The sequence below is a fragment of the Cervus canadensis genome, chromosome 12 (assembly GCF_019320065.1).
Source record: "Cervus canadensis isolate Bull #8, Minnesota chromosome 12, ASM1932006v1, whole genome shotgun sequence".
Classification (NCBI taxonomy): Eukaryota; Metazoa; Chordata; class Mammalia; order Artiodactyla; family Cervidae; genus Cervus; species Cervus canadensis.
The window spans coordinates 20,290,459-20,313,508 of record NC_057397.1 but is presented as its reverse complement, the minus strand read 5'-3'; the positions used below and the strand labels follow the sequence as shown (position 1 = coordinate 20,313,508).

The 23,050-nt window shown below is 45.1% G+C and overlaps 1 protein-coding gene across 2 annotated transcripts in view; it reads left to right on the top strand.

The window, feature by feature from the left end:
• ST18 (ST18 C2H2C-type zinc finger transcription factor) overlaps window positions 1–23,050 on the top strand; it is a 93,798-nt gene that overhangs the window by 30,507 nt on the left and 40,241 nt on the right. For both annotated transcript variants that reach the window (XM_043484023.1, XM_043484022.1), the window contains exons 5-10: window positions 2,985–3,184; window positions 10,746–11,540; window positions 17,158–17,292; window positions 18,425–18,515; window positions 19,477–19,581; window positions 22,365–22,552. In XM_043484023.1, coding sequence (XP_043339958.1) covers window positions 2,985–3,184; window positions 10,746–11,540; window positions 17,158–17,292; window positions 18,425–18,515; window positions 19,477–19,581; window positions 22,365–22,552 — 1,514 coding nt within the window. The remainder of the gene's footprint in view (window positions 1–2,984; window positions 3,185–10,745; window positions 11,541–17,157; window positions 17,293–18,424; window positions 18,516–19,476; window positions 19,582–22,364; window positions 22,553–23,050) is intronic.

The window sequence follows — 23,050 nt, the reverse complement described above, 5'->3', positions numbered from 1 at the left end:
AATGCTGAACTTGATCTTTATTATCACTAATGTCTCCTCATTATGTTCGTTCTACTGCTCCACAGTATGGACATTGTGTGGGGAGCCTGTGTCTTAACCACGTTTTGTGACATTTTTCTTTGCTTTGACTGAGTATCGTCTCCTGGTTTAATGAGACCTGAATCATTGGGATCAGCCCTGTGGCAGGTGGCTTCCTCTGGTTAGAGCAGTGACTGGTTTAACAGGGCTTGCTCCACCCAGTTGTCAAAGGCAGAAGGAAATTGCCCAGGTTGCTTGTTCTGATTTGGCAACATGTAGGGAGAGCATGAACTTTGGGGACCAGCAGGCCAGATTCAAATATCAGCCCCACCAGGTACAGGTCACGTGCTTTTGGGAAGTTCCTTGTCTTCCTAAGTAAACTTGGATAAAAACATTAACAAGATAAGAATATTAACAGGGCTGCCCTGGCGGCTCAGTGGTAAAGAACCTGCCTGCCAATGCAGGAGACATGGGTCTGATCCTTGATGCAGGAAGATCCCACATGCCTTGGAGCAATGAAGCTCGTGTGCAGCAGTTACTGAGCCTGTGCTCTAGAGACCCTGCCCTGCCCGTGCGCCCTAGAGCCCATGCTCCGCAAGAGAAGCCACAGCAATGAGGAGCCTGCACACTGCAACTAGAGAGTAGACCCCCCTTGGTGCAACTGGGGAAAAGCCCGTGTAGCAGCGAAGACCCAGCACAGTCAAAAATAAATAAATAAAATTATATTTTAAAAAAAAAGAAAATGAGAACAAATGTTCCAGGAGATAATTTATTTTCAAAAATATATACTGACAAGGCAAAATCTGTAAGAATCCCACCGGAACTAGATGTTCCACCTCATCCATCACCCCAACCATCAGAAAGAAATGGTGTTTGTGGGACTGGCCAAGTCCTCCAGCCAGGTCTCTGTGATCAGTACTTGTCCTGGTGCTGATGAAGCTTTGTTTGAATAAACCTTTCCAGCCTCTTTTCCAGAGCCCATGCTCTGCTTACATTGGTGTTTAGAGTCCACTTTCCTTCCCCGTTTTAGCATCTGAATGTCATTTGCTGGAAGCCTCTTTCATCTTCTATGAATCTTCTTGGTTCTGGATAGTGATTAAGTGGTCTTACTTGTGTATTTTGTGAGCATCTTGATGGAAACTCTCTTGGTTTAGGAGACTTGGTTTAGGGGGCTTCTTGAACCCTCTTCACATTCCTGGGAGCTTTCTTCTCTTATCCCTCTCCTTTCACAGATCGTCCTCCTGGGCCCCGGGAGGTCTGCTTCTGTGTCTGCGTTTGCTCCCATGACATAAGACACATGTGTCATAGACTATTCTGCTTGACTGGCCAGGCTCAGGCCCTCTAGTCTCCTCCTGAAGGCCCCTGTCTGCTCTCCTGCTCATTTTCTTAGATTCTATTCTACCCCATCGTCTGTACATGGTCACTTCAAATTTGGGCTCATCAGAGAAATGTTGCTAAAGCACATTAGTTTATCTCGGAAACTTGCTCTTCTCTTCCACATCAGGATAATCTTCAATTCTCAATTTTTAATCTTTTTTTTTTTTTGAGGGATTTCTAACCCTGTTGAATTATCCCTCCTTCCAGAATCTTTTACTTCCCAGAAAAGAAAGAGCACTTACTTTCTTCTGAAATTTAAAAATCTACCCTTCTAAATTCAATAATTCATGTATCTATGCTTGTGCTCAGTCACGTCACACTCTTTGTGATGCCATGGACTGTAGCCTGCCAGGTTCCTCTGTCCATGGAGTTTTTCCAGGAAAGAATACTGGAGTGGGTTGCCATTTCCTTCTCCAGGGGATCTTCCTGACCCAGTGGTAGAACCCAAGTCTTTTGAGTTTCCTGCCTTGGCAGGCAGGTTCTTTACCACTACGCCACCTGTGAAGCCCAAGAATTCATGTATGATGATGATCAAATAATTTTCACAAACGGGCCACCATTGGTATTTCTCTGTATTGACGTTTTTAAAAGAACAAGTTAAGGCCTTGTCTTAATATTACTGAATATGCAACCTTCTTTTAGAGATGGAATAAATAATATCTCATTACTCTGCAACCAGGGTACTCTCATCTGGATCTTTTCATCTTAAGCCCTTGCGTTTTTCTCCAAAGAGCATTTAATAAATGTATGTCAGAGGCTCAATGTTGGCTGAACCCTTTGGTCTTCCTAGATCTCACCAAGAGAATGTTTGTCTTAACTTCAGCACAGTGAGCTGCACTGACGCCAAGCGAGCTATATGTAGGAAATGTGTTTTCAAAGGGCCATCCTCAGGAGGACTTCCAAATAAAATGAAATGAGAGCAGGAGTAAGGATAAACTGTGGTCCATTTTTGTGAAATCCAATCTCCTTTCTCCTCCTTTTATTTGTTTGTTCTGTGTGCCAAATGGGTGAGACTCAAACGGCAGAGTGCCATGAGCATCCTTCCACTTTTTTCTGCACCTGGAGATGGGCTGATCAAATGTTCACAGCCTCCCCCCACGCCCCCACTTAATGCCCCGTCTTTCAAGTCAAAGCCCAGGATATGGCATCTCAAGTTTGACATGCAACTGTGGCAGAGATAAGCAGTTTCAGTAGCAAACAACTATCCGAAAAAACCTTGTGATTTATCCATACTGGACACATTTCTTGTAGCTGGTGGTATATTTTTCACATTAGCTCTTTCTTGGGATTAACAAACCAGTGCAAATCTTGTTTCATCCGTCCCTGGGTATTTAGTCTAGTGCCAGGCAAAGCTCAGATTAACATATGCTTACTCAGGATTAAGGATGATTTTTTTTTTAACTCTTCTGATCAGCAGTAAAATAGAATCTACACAGTTCAATGGATTCAACTCACCGGCTGTTTTTGTTAGTGCTGACAACTAATCCCAAACTGGGCCACAACTTCCTTTGGGTTTACTTGGTGATGGTCAAGGGTCAGGCAGCCATGAACTCTTTTGCCATGTTCTTAACCTGTGTCTGTTACTGCAGCGCTGCACACGATTGCACCACGGCCAAGAAGAGGAGAGCCGGGGAGCAGGCTTTGGGGGTCCCGGTCAACAAGAGAAAGTCCCTGCTCATGAAGCCCCGACACTACAGCCCCAGCGTGGACTGTGAGGAGGGGCGTGCAGACCAGACGGAGGCGGAGGGGCCAGATGATTGCCTGGAAACCAACCATCACCCCAGCACAGGTAGCGAGGGGCCTGGCCCCAGCTTTACTTCACTTCCTCCCCAGCACACACACTTCCTCCCCAGACCCAGGCCCACCTTAGGGGGAACATGCCACATGTGTGGTGGGAAAGCACATCCCAACGTGGGATCAAAACCAGACATTGGTCTCCCTCAGCATCCGCTAGCAAGGACCATTTTCCTCCGTTACTGTGGGGAGGTCAAACACAAGCCACAGAGCATCCTTGCCCCTGGGCCATTTGCAGGAGCACAAGCTTGGACTGTGCCTCTTTCTGCAGAAGGTAAAAAGCTGCTCAGCCTTGCAGTTGAAGAGGACCTTGACTCAGCAATGGGGCGGATGTCCAATCCCTAAAAAAGAAAACCTCAAAATGAGCTTTACCACATTTCCAAATGACATATGAGGTGCAGTTTCTATTTTGAAATTTTACTTGTTAAGTTTTTACTGACGTTTATAATTGATTTACAATATTATGTTTCAGCATATTGTATACCATAAACAGTTATAAATGTACACCATAAACAGTTATAATTCTCTGTGCTGTATGATACACCCTGTTGCTTATCTATTTTACACATAGTAGTTTTTAGCTCTTAATCCCCCTCCCTAATTTTATTTTGAAATTTTTAGAATGTGCTTCTCCCCAGTTCATGGTCACACCCACTAGACCTGGTTGTCACAGTACCTCCAGGAGCTAGACCATCACAGACCACTTTGCGCATGAGGCTGACATTGAAGGACATGTGAAGTATCTCAAAAGTTTGTTTTTAAAAATATATTGAGATCTAAAGCTTGACTTAATTAGAAAGTGAAATTAAATGTACGTATCTGCTATTAGACCTAAGTATGGGCTTCCCTGGTAGCTCAGGCGGTCAAGAATCTGCCTGCAATGTGAGAGACCCGGGTTTGATCTCTGAGTTGGGAAGATCCCTTGGAGAAGGACATGCCAAACTACTCCAGTTTTCCTGCCAGGAGAATTCCATGGACAGAGGGGCCTGGCAGGCTACAGTCTATGGGTTGCAAAGAGGTGGACACAACTGAGCAAGTAACACTTTTCACTTTCGTGTGCTATTACATACACATTTTTTTGAATGTGTTTTTAAATAATCAAAACATACCAAATAAATTGTCATTTGGAAAGAAGTATACATTATACAAGCCTAAGGCAGTGAGATTCTTAGGTCATAAATACCTATTGCATATAGAATGGTAGTAATTGCAATAGGAGTTAACAGAAAAAGTGTCAAAGTGGATTGACTGAGTAGATGCAAATCTTAGAGCACAATCATCAGTCTCCAGTAATCCCAACTTGCAAGTAGTGTGAGATTCTGTAGTTAAAACAAATGTATTCTTATTTATTTGTGTTGGAGTAAATTTCCTGGCTTTTCTGTATTTAACATACATCTTAAAGCCTCATGGCTCATCTGTAAATTATCATCCTTGACTTGTTTGTTTCCTTGGGCTGGTCAGTTTCTTGTTGATTCCTGAAAATTGCAGGTTGAATCTAGTGTCAGGGAAAATCCTTGATTTAGTATGGTTAGACTTGAGGTATAAGGAGATACAAGAGACATGGGTTTGATCACTGGGTAAGAAAGATCCCCTGGAGTAGGAAATGGCAACCCACTCTAGTATTCTTGCTTGGGAAATCCCATGGACAGAGGAGCCTGGCGGGCTACAGTCCATGGGGTCACAAAGAGTCGGACATGACTGAGCACAGCATATACACACACAATAATTAATACCATTGACATTAATTTACCAAGTCTTTTACATCTTTTACACAAAACATTTTGCAGGTGCCATGAGGACCAGGTCCATACCTGCCCACGGGCTTCCCACCTTCTGTTGTCGCTGAATGATCCTTGTAGGTGCTTGATATTGACCAGAAAATATACTGTCAAATGTTCTCAGTTAAATACTCACTTATAAGCGCTGATGGACATCTCTCTGCAGCTTCTGAAAGGTTCACTCTTTTTTATATTCAATATTAGAACTACTACTACTAATAATGAATATGCTAAACTTACACTGTGGTGGCCATTAGTTTTGATTCTTACTATATCCTGAGCACATAAATCATATCACTTAACCCATCCAACAGTGACCTGACTGTGTAATAGTGACCACAGGTGTGCAGATGAGACCACTGAGGACAAACGAGTTAATGCTGAAGGTGATGCAGCTTGTAGCTGTTGGAAAGGAGATAATTAAGAGACAATTGAAGGACAAGCAAGATTCTGATCTCTCAGCTATAACCATGCTCCATAATCCAATCCTCATGCTCTGAGTACCTTCAGAAGGCAGATTGGGCAAAGTCCCCACCGTGTCAAATCACGAAGTCACATATCCAGAAATGACCAGTCCCAGGTGCCCCCTTCCCTGGTTGAAAGAGGAAAACTCTAAGTGGCCTTCAGCCTCCTAAGCAAGTCCCCCAGAGAGAAAGAGAGCTGGATTTTCATCCAAGCCCAGCCTAAGGGCTTCTATCTACCATCCAGGTGCCCCAAGGTATTTACCTGACCAGGTGTGTGCCTGATTGTGTCTTCAGCGGGCAGTTTAGGTGATGAGAGAGGATATAAGCTCGTGAAAGCTAAGATCATGAGCTTGAGTCCCTTTAATGGCAAAATTGTGCCCCATGTGCCTTCTGCCAGCTGTCTTTCCAGGAGCTGCCCATGGGCGATAATGATAGAAGAGGGACTTGCCTGGTGATCCAGTGACTAAGATTCTGAGCTCCCAATGCAGGGGGCCTGGGTGTGATCCCTGGTCAGGGAACTAGATCCCACATGCTGCAACTGAAGATCCTGTATGCTATGACAAAAACCCAGTGCAACAAAATAAATAAACATTTTTAGAAAAAGAGCAATAGATAGAAGAAAATTTAGACAAAACAATGCCGATGCACCTTTTTCACTAGGGCAAACAGAAGGTGAGCTTTCAAAGCACCATCAGGAGGCAGGTTGAGCTCATGTATTCCCAGTGCAGATGAAGGAAAGAAGTGGGGTGAACCATTGTCTGGAGTCCTCCCCAGGCTGTGAGCACTAGCTCGTGAATCTGAGAAACTCCTCATACCAGTGGGAGCTCTGGGGACTGCGGTGATAATTTTGAACATTTTATCTCTCAAGAAACAGCAAGTAAGGGATAAGCCACTCCCACTTAAAAACTCTGAAGGACGAATTCATTTCTTAGGGCTTTCATTCTCAGCAAAACTGACATAACTCAGGAGGCCTGGAAAACTAATTTACCTGTAAAAATCATTTAACTAGAAACAGAACTAAAATCTGAAACTTAGTTATACTAAAGGATTCAAACTCAAAACATGTTATGACTTTTAGAGGCTTTCTTTCTTTTAATATATGTTTATTTATTTTTATTTTTGGCTGCATGGGGTCTTAGTTGCAGCACACACTTTCTCTAGTTGCAGCGCGCAGACTTAGTTGTCCCACAGCATGTGGGATCTTAGTTCCCCAACGTGGACTTGAACCTGTGTCCCCTGCATTGGAAGGCAGATTCTTAACCACTGGACCACCAGGGGGATTTCTTTTGTTTAAGCTGTTTTGATGCAGAACAGCTGACATGCATGGGTGATCACTGCTCTGTCCCTTCAGGATTACCAAACCCCTCAGAGAAGAGACTTTGGTGTAAAGTAAATGTGAGCTTTTACATATCAGGCCCCCCAAAAAACAGTTTTTTTTTTCTCTATGAGGAAAGTGTTACCCCTCTCCAAGCCTGGGAATGTACCAGAGGAATTTTCCATCACATGTTGTTGTGAAATGTATGATGTTAGTTTTTGTTTTGTTGTGTTTGTTTTATGTATTTTTATTTATACATTAGGTTGTGTTGTTTTTCATCATCAGTTAGCTGACAGGTGTATTTTAGTATTTTCCTATAATTCTGTCTTGAAAGTATCCAGATTTGGGCAAACAGTAGGCACCGGGCTTCAGAGTTGACTCTTAGCCCCCCACTGGCTGGCCATGTGAACCCGAGCAAGCCCTTAGCTCTTTAGAACCCTGGTTTCCCTTTGGTAGAAGAGATTCAAAGGTACCTTTCTTGGAGTTATTGTGAAGATTAAATGAAATAAGTAACTGGACATCATACCAGGGACATACCAGTTTATTGTCAGGGTATCTTATCATTGGTTCTTTGGTCACTGGGATATCGGATCATCCTTTTTAAAAAAAAATTTGACTGTGCTGAGTCTTTGTTGTGGTTCGAGGCTTCCTCTAGCTGCAGCACAAGTGGGCTTCTCTGGTTGCAGAGCACAGGTTCTAGAACCCGTGGGCTCCACAGTTGGCAGCCCCGGGCTCCGCAGTTGCAGTACACCAGCTTCATTGCCCCGAGGCATGTGGGATCTTAGTTCCCCAACCAGGGATGGAACCCCTGTCCTCTACATTGAAAGGTGGATTCTCAACCACTGGACTACCAGGGGAGCCCCTCGTGATCGCTTTAAAGATGAGGACCCAGGACTCCGAGGACAGTGGCCTGCCTGAGATTACACAGGTCATGACCTCAGTCTCTGGACTTCAGACCTGGGCAGGGGGAGTCTCCCTCCACGCTGTGCACAGACCCTCTTGTTCCCAAGGCAGCTGGTGATCGTAGCGTGTGTGATCGTAGTGTGTGTGACATGGACAATGGTGACCTGGGCTGAGTCCTCTTCAGACTCAGGGCAAGACTGGGCCCTTCCACGGCCGGCAGGTCACTCCTCACTCTGAATGAAGACAGGCCCCACCTTGTCCAGGTGGAGGCTCCTATGTCTCCTCTACCATCGCTTGTTCTGCTGCAGCGTCAGGAAAGGGACAGTGTCCATCCTTTATTGAAGGCCGTAGGGTGTCACCTGCCGTCCCATGAGGCTGAGGAGCCATCGCGGTTGACACAGACACACGCCAGGCCCAGACTCAAATGAGGTCTCCAGTGCAGGTCTCTTGGGTTATTCCAGGGGCAGAAGCACAAAACAGATCACTGAGCCACCCCGGAAAGTAAAATTGCATGAGCATAGAGAATATAGGGAGCCTGGGCGCCCCGTCGCAGATCTGTCAGGCTCGAAGTGAACTCAGGGTCTCTCTCTGTGACAAGGACAGTGGCAGCAGCGGGGGTGGGCGCGTGGCAGGTTGGTTGGCAGGTTTGCTGAGCATGCCTGGAGATCCCCGGACGCCGCACGCCGGCACCTCTCCCGGCAGGGCTCCTCTCTTTCTGAAGAATAATTAATAAATATTTTCTTTTAGCATATAACCAACAGTTGAACCAAACAATTATGGAAACTGGAAATGACCCAAAACGCTCGCGTTGGCAGCGGCTCGGTGACACGCATTGTCGGGCACACGTGCACGGCTGTCACCCCGCCTCTCCGACGATCTGCACTTAATAGGAATATTTTAAACTATGTAGCTAAGCAACAGAGGTAATTGTTGCTTTCCAGAGCTTTTGTTAGCACTCTCACACAGCCCAAATATGCATAATTAGGTATAATGTCTATAAATCATTATTGTACACATGTGGGTACTTAAGTGGAGTTGAGAGAATAGTTCAATGAATTGAGCATATTCACGGAAAACGCTTTTTATTTGTTTTCTGTAGTTCATAATACTCTAAAATTATCATAACCCTTTACACTTTCTCTTAATAGCCAGCCGTGATATTGAGAAAAACTTCATTTGCATTTTAGACTATGTTTAATATATTATTTAAACCTGGAGTTCCTCTGATATGAATTCAGGAGAGGATAGACCGTCCTCTCAAATATTATGGGCTGGGTTTTGCCAGCCTCTTTTCTAGGAAGTAAAATGTTAAATTTTTCAGTTTATGTTGAATAGATCCCAACAAAGGACTGCACCCTATAATCAGTGGTATTTAAAGGGGCTAGTGTTGTGACTCAATTCTTCTCTTCATCCAAAAATGCTTTTAGTTACTATGGCAATATTTACTTGATCCTGGCAGTCCAGTGTTGATTTAGGGAGATAATTACCAGAAAGGAAGATGATGGAGATGTATTTTTGAGTGTCCTTGTCAGAGACAATGTTTATAAAAAATTAAATGGGACCCAAAAAAAGGCATATTGTCTTCTGCACAGACACCCTCTCCCGCAGCCCTTCCGTGGGACGCCTGTGCTCTTCTTCCCCTCCAAGACATGCATTAACGCAGAATGCCCTGCACTTGGTGTCTTTAACAGTCTTTAAGGAGGCTTATTATTTTGTCTTCCCATCCCCCACTCCGCCTGTAGAGACACAGAAATGGTCCTGCTTTTTTTTTTTTTTTTTGTCTTCATGAGTGCCAGGGACCACTGCCGGGTTGTCTGGTGTATTTCACAGCCTGGCAAGCGCTGAGCTCCCTGGGCAACCCCTCCCCAGGTGCCAGGCTGGGGCTGGGGCACCCACGGACCCGCACCTCAGTTGGTGTGTTTGCACGGGGACAGTGTATATAAATAAACACACACCGTCTGTCACCCCGACTAGGCCACTGCCAAGAGGGAAGGCGGGTGACACTGATGGCTGCTCTGGATGTGGGTACGACAAGGACAGACTGGCACTTGGGCGCCGGTCCTCAGTCCCAGGCCTTCTTGACCATCAGGACTGGGAACAACTAGCTGACATTCAGCATCCTCCAACCATCCCCCACCTCCCTTTTCACATAAGTGTACGTGGGTACCAGTCCAGAAACTGTGCTACTAATCGAGGCATTATTCCATCTTACTCTTTTTCCATTTACTTGTGTTTCCCTTGGTGTGTAATTTCCATGTTACAAGTATGAAAGTGATCAGAGCTTCTTTTAGTTACCATCTCTGTGTAGACATGTTGTGTATTTTAGCTAACATTCCATAAAATCTGAAAGTTTGTTTGGGAAAGTTTGAAATCTGAAAGTTTGTTTCTCTACAGAAGTAGAGAAAATCGACTGAATAAGCTTTGAAAATATATTGCCAGCTAGCAGAGAAAAACCAATGAATACTTCCTTTAAAATGCATAATAGGACATATATTTGATTTTCTTCCAGTTGGCTGAGACTTGCAAATATAAGAGGTACAATAATGTGAATTTCACATTCAGAACTCTGATGGTTGAGCATTTATTTCAGTAACTATAAACACACTTAGCTCTGACTGTTGAAAATTCAAATAGCTCATTTCTTTAAAGGTAATTCTCAAGAACATTAAGATCTGAATTTTACTTTGTTTTGTTTTGTCAAAAGTGTATATTTTTCTACTCAATGTTTATAAAATTGATAAAGTCCACATATTCACATATTGCATCTATTATATATGTATGTGTATGTGCTAAGTCGCTTCAGTTGTGTCTGACTCTTTGCAACCCTATGGACTGTAAACTTCCAGGTTCCTCTGTCCATGGAATTCTCCAGGCAAGAATACTGGAGTGGGTCACCATGCCCTCCTCCGGGGAGTCTTCTTGACCCAGGGTTCGAACCGTGGGTGTTCAAATTGTACTTTTCAAACAGGGCAGTGTCTCCTGAGCCACCAGGGAAGCCCATTGTACATGTATCTGTCTGTTTATTGATCATTGTAATTGCCCTAAAATATTTTCATTCTTGTTTTTCAAATAATGGCTTTCTTTTTCCCCTTGAAGAAATCATGATAAAACCCATGGAAGAGAAGTTTCATTCAACCGCACAAGAAAACTCAGATGGGAAGGAAGACAGATACGGCTGTTATCAGGAACTCGTGGCCAAATCCCTAATGCACTTGGGGACCCTGGAAAAAAGTGCATCTGTTCAGACTATAAGTGAAAATTTAAACGACAGCGGCATCCAGTCTCTAAAAGCAGAGGGGGACGAAGTGGACGAGTGCTTTATGGTTCCTTCCGATGATGGAAAAGACAAGGCCGACAGCTCCCAGCTGCGGTTCTCTCCCTCCTCCGACAGCGACAGTAACTCTGAAAGTGCGGAGAATGGCTGGGACAGTGGCTCCAACTTCTCAGAAGAAACCAAACCTCCAAGGGCCCCAAAGTATGTTTTAGTGGATGATAGGAAAGACCTACTGGAAGTTCCTGAAATAAAAACTGAAGGCAACAAGTTTATCTCGTGCAAAAATGCGTGTGATTCAGAAACAGAAAGGAAAGACCCTCAGAACACCCCATTGGACCCATCAGATGGCCCAGCCCAGCCCTCTTTTCCAGGGAGTGAGGACCGCGGTCACGGTCGTGGGTGTCCGGCCACCAGGACGGAGGAGGCCGCTGCCCTGGAGAAAGCCAAGGGGAACCTGAGTCTGCTGGAGCAGGCGATCGCCCTGCAGGCTGAGCGAGGCTGCGTCTTCCACAACACCTACAAAGAGCTGGACCGCTTTCTGCTGGAGCATCTCTCGGGGGAGAGGAGGCAAACCAAAGTCATCGACATGGGTGGAAGACAAGTCTTTCCCAATAAACGTAAGACCCGGTTTTGCTTTTATTTCATTTAAAATTGCTTTAGAGTTGGGGGCGGGGAATGAGTGAGATTTGATTGCTTCTGCCAGATAGCTTTTTGACAACACAGTTTAAAAATCTAATTTGTACTATAAAATTACCAAATTTTTCTCCTATTCTCTAGCTTGTTCTCAAATCAGGCTTGGTTGGTGTTACGTGGTTTTCACACACAAGAAAAATCATTGACTGTATTTCTCTTAATATGACTTTTTTTTTTAATATATAGTACTCTTTAAAAGAAGTGCTATGTTGGATATGTTAGAGATACATTAGTATTTATTGAATTTTAATTGTTATTTCCCACCCTCTTTCTGGGATCATCTCATTGGCTTGGAGTTTCAAAATAACATCAGGCTACTTGCAAGCCAGGCAAGATGTTATCATTCTTGGGACAAGACTGGGAGCTAATTCCTTTATAAGCCTATGCTTTGAACAAGCTCTCTAACTCTGGGTCTGGAAACATCTGGACCAAACTCTAATGAGAAAGTCAGTGTGCTTGGGGGAGACCTTAAAACCGATCTTCAGATTTTGGGAAATTGCATCTCCCATGAAGACATACCCCACTACCACCACCGAGTTTTGCACTCTGTGGGCCTGGTGATGAGTCCTTCAGTTAAGCGAGGTTTCCCAAGGGGTGGTCCTTAATGGCAACCTACTTCAGTATACTGGATCCTCCTCCAGGGGATCTTCCCCACGCAGGGATCAAGCCTGTGTCTCCTGCATCTCCTGCGTTGCAGGTGGATTCTTCATCACTTTACCACCTGGGAAGCCCTTTGTACATATATCTATTCTTTTTCAGATTCTTTTCCCATGTAAGTCACTATAGAACACTGAGTATGATTCCCTGTGCTGTAGAGTAGGTCCTTGTTAGTTATCTATTTTACATGTAGTAGTGTGTATATGTCAATCCCAAATTCCTAATTTCTCCCTTCCACCCCACTCTTCCCCACTGGTAACCATAAGTTCTTTTTCTATATCTGTGAGTCTGTTTCATGGATAGGTACCATTTTTTTAGATTTCACATATAAGCAACATCATATGATATTTGTCTTTCTCTATCTGACTTACTTCACTTAGTATGATCATCTCTGGGTCCATCCATGTTGCTGCAAATGGTATTATTTTATTCTTTTTTATGGCTGAGTAATATCCCATTGTGTGTATGTACCACATCTTCTTTATCCATTCTGTCAGTGGACATTAGGTTCATCCATGTCTTGGCTATTATGAATAGTGCAGCAATGAACACTGGGGTGTATGTATCCGTTTGAACTAACCACATCTTCCTCCAGATATGTGCCCAGGGGTGGGATGGCTGGGTCATACGGTAACTCTATTTTAGTTTTCTGAGGCACCTCCATACTGTGCTGTATAGTGGCTAAACAAGTTTACATGCCCACCAGTGGCGCCGGAGGGTTCCCTTTTCCCCACACCCTCTCTAGCATTTTTTTGTTTATAGACATTTTAGTGATGATGGTCATTCTGACTGGTGTGAAGTGGTACCTCACTGTTGTTTTGATTTGCATGTCTCTAGTAATTAGCAATGTTGAGCATCATTTCATGTGCATAACTTGCTTTTTTTAAAGCAAGTTCCTGAGGTGATTCTTGGACACTGTAAAATCTGAGAACCACAGAATTAGGGGAGGAATATCCTAGAGAAGGTCAAGTTTGGGGACTTACAGGGTTGTTGAGAATAATGTGCTATCTAGCTAGATGTTCTGATCACTGAAATTTATTGAGAAATCAGGTGGGTGTTTTAAGTCCATTTTAGTACTCACCTGCAATCTTGTCTAATACTGTGTTATAGCTCATCTCTGAGAAAAAAAGAATAAAATAATGTCATTTGGTGAGGGATAAGACAAGTAGTTCTTTGGGTACATACTGTAAGGGCTGAATATTAAGGAACAGCTTGTGGTCTGGGGCAGGACGCTGTATAAGCAGCCCTGAGCACTCCATTCACACTCAGCTTGTGGAACTTACCCGTGTGTGTGTGTGTGTGTGTGTGTGTGCGCGCGCACAACTGTATGTGTTTTAATGAACAACAAAATCAGAAAAAAAGATGAAATTTACTTCCTATTCCAAAACCCCATCATTTCCAAAGCACTCTATTTCCTCCCTTCTAAGACACACAGTTTTCCCATTTTAGCATCTCTGTAAATTATAAGGGTGTGCCATTTTTCAGTTTTCAATTGTTTTTCCTTTCTCACTGGCACACAGAATAATGTTTCCTCTTACAACCGATGGCATCTTCAGCCAATGAAATCTCAACTTTGGAGATACTTTGTACCACAGTTTAAAGCACATGATAATACCTTGGTCTCTTTCATGGAACTTTCAAAATGTTTTTGTTTACAAAAATTAACAAGGCAATAGAATGTGAGTTAGGGAATACAGGTCACGGTGGAGCCTTAGAGCATCACTGATGGGACTAGATGAGTCCACGGTATAGCCTGTGTGAGGGGTGGGGGAGGCGGGTGAGGTCATGCCTTGGGGTGTCAAGTCCATGCAGGGAACTTCATTCCAGACAGGAAGAAACAGGCAGAACAGTGAAGCCGACTGCAGGGACTTCAGGCTTCTCCCAGAGGATGTCCAAGTTCATACTCTTCCTCTCAACCCTGGTGTGGGATCATAAGAGGAGCTGTTTTTTTTCTCTTGAGAGTGTATTCCATGCGCCGAAGTTAACACCAGATTTCCCAGGCATCTCAGTGGTAAAGAATCCACCTGCCGTAACAAGAGATGCAGGTTCAATCCCTAAGTCAGGAAGATCCCCTGCAGGAGGAAATGGCTACCCACTCCAGTATTCTTGCCTGAGAATTCCATGGACAGAGGAGCCTGGTGGGCTACAGTCCACAGGGACCCAAAGAGTTGGACACAACTGAGTGATTAAACAACAACAAGTTAGCACTAATTTCCCATGCGCCTTGGGCATGGGACTTCGCTCTCCAAGAATACTAGGATTTTAAAGTATCGTCTCACCGAAGTCTTCAGTTACCGGGTTTGGCTGTCCTGTTGCCACCAGCCACAGGGAGGTTTGGGGTCGCAGTGTAAGTAAAGTCACCATAAAATTTATTCTACAGCCTGTGACATTTTCAGGGTGAAGGGGAGCCATGGGAACAAGCCCACGAGTCCATCAGGATGTCAGGTCACCAGAATACAAGGTCATTTTCATTAAGCAGCATCCAGGAAAGAAAATGAAGAAAGAATAGCCAGGCCAGAGAGCCCTCCCACCCCCAGAGCGGCCGCTGCGCTTGGTTCAGGCACAGGGCTGGCCCTAGAGAGCATTGCGGGCATATTTGTTCCCACAAGGAGGGGCTGGCAGACACGGCCCCCACCTGGGCAGGGGCCAACCTCCCTTATCTCCCACACCCCCTCTGGCTTCCCGCAGGCAGATAGCACGGCCAGACCTCTCACCGTGGTTTGGAAATGTGGCCTCACCTGGCCGAGATCCGAGGGAGGGAGGCCATCAGAATTCAGGTTGCTTCTTCTTTCCAACACGCTCTCATGGGGTGTCAGCAGCCCCCCAGCCCGATTTCATGTTAATCAAACATCGAGGGTTTTGACTAGCTTTCTGCAGACACTCTGTACCCAAACGAACTTGAAATTTGGCAGCATTTTCAGACTCAGTGAAAAATAGCCCCACAAAATCGTACATGTCAGAACTCTTCATGCGTCCCTTTGTCTCTCACAGAAAACAGTGTAGTCTCCACACCCCGGCATTAAATCCTGTCTCAGGAAACATGCACACCAGCTATTCCAGTGTCTCTTCCCACCTTCACGTCTTTTCCCTGCCGATCCCTGGCCCCCCTCCCCAGGCAACGCTTCTAACTCCAAGGGTCCTTGGCTCCTCCCCCTCTGTTAAAACCAGCGCCCCCCTCCCCGCCCCCAATAATTGCTTTACACATGACCTGCTGTGCCCATCTGCCCAGGACCGTGTACCCTCTGAAAACTGGGGTGGCGTGGCCACACTGAGGCACGTCTGCTCTCAACGATATTCATCGGCAGCGCTGCCTGGCGCTCTGTGCCGCCTCTGAAGCCGGAGCATATGGGCCCTCGGCGTCCTCGCAGCTGGGACCTTGCCCGTACGCATCGCCCGTGGCTTCCCTGTGGCAGGACCTCGTGAACTGGTGACTTTCACTCTCAGCATCATGTGTTCCCGATTCCTGATGCTTGGAGTTCTAATAAGCCGCAGCCTCCGCACCACACTGGTCCTTTCTCTGAGGCCCTCTCTGCCCGTTCTGATCCTGGTTCTCTAGAAGCCCCAGATGTGAGGGACAGACCTGTCCCAAGCTGGCATTGTCACTTCACTCACTAGAGTGCAGTTTCAGCTCTGAGAATGCATTTCGCTTTTAAGCTTATCTTCCCTCTCAGTCATGAATATAAGCATATTCATGTTAGTCCTCATTTATTTTATGTATTGATGTAATCCTTGATCTAACCCTCAGGCTTCACCAGTAGTTAAGGGGTACAGAACCCACCTCTAATGAAGGAGATGCAGGAGACACAGGTTCAATCCCTGGGTCGGGAAGATCCCCTGGAGAAGGAGATGGCAACCCACTCCAGTATTGTTGCCTGGAGAATCCCATGGACAGAGGAGCCTGGCGGGCTGCAGTTCATGAGATCACAAAGAGTCGGACATGACTGAGCACACATGCACACACAGACACACACACTCACACATATCATCTAACCCCCAGCCTCACGTGTGCTGGAAAAGGAGGACCCTGAGCTGTCGTCAGCCCACGCCCTCCAGGCCGCCTGACTGTGGGTTACTAGGCGTCCCTTTCCTCTACCAGCTGCGCATGTGGTCTACCCCCACCCCCACGTGTTCTGACAGCGCCCTGTGAACACTCCAGGCTGCCCCACTCTCTTGCTCCCATACTCTGCAGGTCTCCCCCAAGGATGTGTCCTTGCCAGGACTCCACCTTCGGTTTCTGCATCAGGAGTGAAACCATAGCCTCTTCTCCTCCACAGCTGGGGCGAGTTGATCCAGGGCTGTGGACCACGGGGGTCTGGGCTTCCCGGGCCCCTGCGGCCCTGTCCACCAGCCGGGAGTGGCAAGAGGTGGCCTCTTGTCAGGGCAGCCTCCCCACGGGGCTGGAACCCAGAGCCCTGGGGCCACTGTACCTGCCACCAGGACCCGCTGGGCCAGCCAGGCAGTCCCTCCCCAAATAGGACAGCTTCTTCACCGTGTGATGGTTGAGCCTGGCTTTTCCAGATTCCCTCAATAAGAGACTGTGTGGGTTTAAATACGTTCCTTCTCTTTTGCTTTTCTGGAGCCTACTCATCCTTTGGTGTAGGGCTGACTTTTCACAGCTACGATCTGACATGACAACTTGAAACCGTCACTGAGTTTTGACACACCCTCGCCCTGTCTCAGACTCTGCTGAAGATACCAAGAAAATCAGAGAGGAGGCACTTTTTCTGCTCCCGCGGGTCTTCGTGGAGGGTCTTATTCAGGGCGATTTGAGGCGAGTGTTTATTCTGTGGAGGCTGAGCCGCAGGAGAAGGCCGCCCCACAGGGCCGCTCTCTGAAGGGCGGGCGAGGACTGACCAGCTATCTCTCTGTTTAATTCCTCCACAGACTCGCCGAGGCCTGAGAAGAGAGAGACCAAGTGCCCCATCCCTGGATGCGACGGCACGGGGCATGTGACGGGACTGTACCCCCACCACCGCAGCCTCTCGGGGTGCCCCCACAAAGTGCGGGTCCCCCTGGAGAGTGAGTGCCGCCTGGCCCTGAAGGACGTCCGTGGGGTCACCCACCTTCTCCTCCAGTTTGGGATTAGACAGGGAAACACCGAGTTTTCTCTCTGTGTCAAGACAATTCCCGTCTAGCCGGGTGTTTTAAAATACAGTGTATTCATAAAAAAAATTGGGGTGCAGTGAGGCCATTAGATCAAGAGATGACTGACGTTGAAAACATAACTTGCTTCTCACAGTTCCCAAGAGCAGGGGGCTCCTCAGGCCAGGCGGGGCCTCCAGGGAAGCACCAGGGCCAGCAGGGAAGGTGGGGAGTTGAGGAGAGCGGGGAAGAATCTTTGGCAAGAGCCTTCGCCGAAGTAAGCCGGTCTCAGATCAACCAGTTGGAATTTTTCCAGGGAGCTCTGGAGCCTGGGGGTTTGGGACCTGGCCCTGGGGGTTAGGACAGGTGGAGAGTGTCCTGGAGTGACAATCAGATAGGGGAGGATGTCAGACGTGGACTCCAATTGCCTGGTTTGCATTTGAAAAGTGTTTACAACCTCTAGGAATTAGGGGGCCCCAGGTGGGGCCATCTCCCCAGAGTCAGCGAGACCGCAGTATCAAAGCCTCAGAATATACAGGAGATAAAAGACCTGAGTGATGCTCTGTGGGCCCTGTGGTCCTTTCTCACCTGAGATTCCAGAGCATCACCTGTGTCCCCCGCCTCTCTTGGCAGCAGGGACACCTGGCATCTGAGGCATCGCCCAGGACTTTCCTGCAGATGCTGAGGGCCCTGAGTGAGGGTCTTGTTAGTCCCTCCACCCATGGCCCCCCCATGAGCCCCAAAACTGGAGGGAGAGGGGAGGGGAGAGCTGTTCCTAAGCTTTGAAATACCTGCAGGCTCTGTACTCCATTTTAGAGCCTCTTATTGAAACACCTCTTAGGCCACACAGCCCGCCCTGATGGGCATGTCTCAGTGCCAGCCGCCCCAAAGACGTTTAATACTGGATGTTCGCACGGGCTCCTGGTCTTCAACCCAAAGTTGTATGGGAAGGGAGCAAGCTGGATTGTAACTAAATTCATTTGGATGCGAAGTTGAGATATCAGTTTCTTGGCATGTGATGCACTGGTAGTAAATTGCTCTTTTCTTTTCTGTGCTATTTTGTGCTTAGTTCTTGCCATGCATGAAAATGTGCTCAAGTGCCCCACCCCGGGATGCACGGGACGAGGGCATGTGAATAGCAACCGCAACACACACAGGAGGTAATACCAATGAGACTCCGGGGACTTCCCTGTGTTATCACAATTGCTGGATCACTGTCAACTATGTTAGCACTTAACACAGATAAGAAATATTCTCAATGTGTGGAGAGTAAAAAATAAAATGCCTCATAATTTCCCTAGAAATTTTCATAGAGGAGCCAACAAAAAAAGTCATATTTGAACACCGGGGGTAGATGCTCATATAGGGACACACACAGACCGTGACCTCTGCTCTGAACCTCCCCAGAGCTGTTTGACATTGGAAAGAGTGGCTTAGGGGTTCTCTTGAACCCCATCCAATGGGCATTAAAGCAGTCACCACAGAGCTTCAGATTACTGAAGGCAAACATCATTTCATTGAGAGTTATTCCACAGAGATTGCAACTAACTTAAAACACATATGTGCATTTATGTACAAATATATTGCATACATATAAGTATTTTGGTGAAATGCTTATTGTTTTACATGTATTATGTATAGATTATGTAATCATGAGATACTATTTGATGCATATGCATATTGCTAGAAAACTTATATTCTGTAATCTCCATTTAAACTAAGATGTAAAATTAAGTTCCTCACATTTTGCCAAAGGCCCTAAGCTGTTATATCATGGAATTATCTATAGTTGGACAATTGCCAGTGGATGATTTCATTCTGTTAATACTTAAAATACCACCAAGTTTCCAAATAATTCAGTTATATCTCCTTTACATAATATTTTGACTTTAAAATGAGTTTGTTTTCTATCACCTCTGAGATGAGGTTTGGGGAAAAACGTTGACACAATAGTTTGCAAAGCCCTCTGGGATCTTTTAGGATGAGAATGGTGCTAAGAAAATTATTAATATTATTGCGACTTAACATTTGGTGTACGCCAAGGATGAGTGAGGTAGGTGCCCAAGCAAATTACATTCTCTTTTTAACTCAGATCTGCCCACTTTTTTTTCTTTTTAACAGTCTTTCTGGTTGTCCAATTGCTGCAGCTGAAAAACTGGCAATGTCCCAGGACAAAAGTCAGCTTGATTCTCCCAAAACCGGACAGTGTCCTGAGCAGGGTCACAGGTATGACAGTCCCCTATGCTCCCTGTGTTCGGAGATCCCACACTGAGGGTCCCTCGCTCCCCATGTGCCAGCATCATGGGCCACCTTCATTTCAGGTCACAGCAGCCACTGTCCACTTGAGAGGCTGGCCCAGTTCATCATCATGTCACTGAAATGAACTGCTAGACCCTTCAGAAGTTCAACTTAAAATTAATCTGTGTGCAGAGTTACATAATGTGGATGAATCGAAAAGATATGAAGTATACGATGACATGGGCTTCCCTGATAGCTCAGTTGGTAAAGAATCTACCTGCAATGCAGGAGACCCCAGTTCAATTTCTGGGTTGGGAAGATCTGCTGGAGAAGGGATAGGCTACCCACTCCAGTATTCTTGGGCTTCCCTTGTGGCTCAGCTGGTAAAGAATCTGCCTGCAATTCAGAAGACCTGGGTTTGATCCCTGGGTTGGGAAGACCCCCTGGAGAAGGGAAAGGCTACCCACTCCAGTATTTTGGCCTGGAGAATTTCATGGACTGTATATCCATGGGGTCGCAAAGAGTCAGACACAACTGAGCGACTTTCAGTTTCACTTCATATGATAGCATGTATTAATCAAAATTCTGGGTCACTCACTGCAAGCCCTCCCACGAGTCAGGCACGCACCACCTTATGGTTGACGTAACCTTTCCATCTCATAAATCTCATCACTCAAAATATGTGATGCTGTATATCCATCCTTCTCTTTCAGATATGCATATAGTTTCTTTAAAACAGACATTCATTCCGAATTGGTAACTAGTAATAAAATACCTCCTCTTAGTCCTGGGTCCTCTATTGTCTCAAGCACTTTGGAGGGCTTTACCTACACCTAAGTAACGACAGAGGACCACACAGTGTGAAGTGGTGGGTGCACTTATTAACACAAAAATCACACATGCAGGAAAAATGATTTCATGATTACAACAGATAACCAGATCTTTATTGTTGTTACTGAGACACTGAGCTGAGAAAAACAGTTATTAGGAACATTTTCATGATACGGTGTTCCTTTAATATTTGCTTCTGTAGATTTAATTAAAAGGGGCAGTTGGTATGACTTTGCCAAGAATCAAAATTACATGAGTGAAAAAGATAAGTCAAGCAAAGATCATGATGAATTACTGAGTAGCTATCAATTAAAAATCTTATAACAAAAATTTTTGTCAGTATTACTGTATTTTCTAGTTTCTCCCTAAGTAATTTTTTTTTTTCTATTCTGAGTCTTTGTTGCCTGCAGGGCTTTCTCTAGTTGTGGCAAGCAGGGGCTGCTCTCCAGTTTCAGTGGCTCTTCCCTGGTGGATCAGATGGTAATGAATCTGCTTACGATACAGGAGACCCAGGTTCCATCCCTCTGTTGGGAAGATCCCCTGGAGAAGGGAATGGCAACCCACTCCAGTATTCTTGCCTGGGAAATCCTATGGATAGAGGAGCCTGGTGAACTACAGTCCATGGGGGTCACACAGAGTCGGACATGACTGAATGACTAACATTTTAACTTTCTTTCACTCTTGTTGCAGAGCACGGACTCCAGGCCTGAGGGCTTTAGTAGTTGTGGTGCACCAGCTTAGTTGCTATATGGCATGTGGAATCTTCCCTAACCAGGGGTCAAACCTGTTTTCCCTGTATTGGGAGTTGGATTCTTAACCCCTCAACCACCAGGGAAGTTCCCTAAGGAGGGTATTTATCAAACGCAGAAATAGCATTGTTTCATTTTGCCCATTTCTTAAAAGAAACATATTATTTTAGGCTAGAACACTGCTGCAATATTAAGGCTATAAATCTAGTTATTTATGCCATAACAAGATCAACTAATCACTTAAATATTTTGATGTAGCACTCAAAAGCTTTTTACCTAATCCAAGAAATATCACAGAAACTTTGACATTGTGATGAGCAAAGTATGTTTCGGTGGGAAAAATAAGAAAAATAATATATGTTGATACTACTAAACAGTGAAAGGTATATTTGTGTTCTTTGGCCTTAGACCACAGCACCACATTTGTGTTTTCCTTGGTTGATGTTGGCGCTACACAGACATGATGCCCTGGTTTAATCCAGACAGTAATTCTAAAGGAATATTTAAGTCATGTTTATTAGAGATAACTCTAATGTGATAGCTATTATAGTAATTTCAATTCATATTGAAACAATGGCAATTTAATAGATAAAATATTGAAATACTATCTAACACAGCAAAAGCATTTAATCTGAACTTGGGGGGAAAAAAGTAAAAAGGCTCAGAAGAAGTTCATGGTTCAGAAATCCAGTGTCTGGTGCCGACACCGCCCCTGTTGGACGTCAGGGTCCTGCTGGCTCTGCCGAACAGAATATGTTGACATTTCCTCACTAGTGACCGTCGTGACTTTCACTGCTACTCTGACGAACAGCGGGATGTGTGCACCTTATCAGAGCCCTGGTGATAGTAACGTGACCCTTTTCTCTAAGTAGCTCGGAGTGCAAGTAGACATCACATACTTGCTCCTTAAGTATCTTTATTAATGAGTGGAGGATGATGCTTCCTCTGTTACAGATGAGAGACTCAGACAAGCCATGTACAACTGCCCCCCACACCCCCTGACTTGGCCACCCAGGGCCCAAAGCATCTCCTTGTCTCTCTACCCCGTCCGACTGTGACCACTACTTTTTCCCCCAGGGCATGTCTCTGTAGCACCCACAGGTGTGACATATCCAACCTGCTTTAAATTCTGACGCTGGGATGCTCATGAGAGTGTCCTGTTTCTCTCGAGCTCTGTGCCTCTCTCTTCAGGACGAGCTTGGTGAAGCAAATCGAATTCAACTTCCGATCACAAGCCATCACCTCTCCCAGAGCCACGGTGTCAAAAGAGCAAGAGAAGTTTGGAAAAGTACCCTTTGATTACGCCAGTTTCGATGCCCAGGTTTTTGGTAAACGCCCCCTTGTACAAACAGGTCGGAAAACACCACCATTTCCTGAATGTAAGCTTGAGTTCCAATACTTATTCAAAAAAAATGTATCTTGTGTATGTGTGTGTTATGGGAGGGGATGCATTTAAATAGGTAATATATTATTTGTTGGTAATATTTAGCAATATTTAATAGGTAATATACTATTGCTGGGAGGAGAGAAAATATACAGTGAAATAAAATAAGAATAACAATAATAAGTTAATCGATACAATTGATATTACATGATGTTACACTGAGTATGGTGCATAGTTCGTGTTTTAATTATTCTACAAATATGGTGCCATTGTTGAATCTAAATACAGTAATTCTGACAAAATATTTAATTCTCATTTAGCCAGGATTGGGATTAGTATACTGAAAACTGCAATAGCTATTATAATACAGTAATTTTAATTGATATTAAAATTATGAAAATCTAATAGGTAAAACAGTGAAATACTGTTTAAAGTATTACTTGCATTAGCAAAAGCTTTCAGTCTTAAGGTGGGAGAAAAAGTGAAAGGTCTA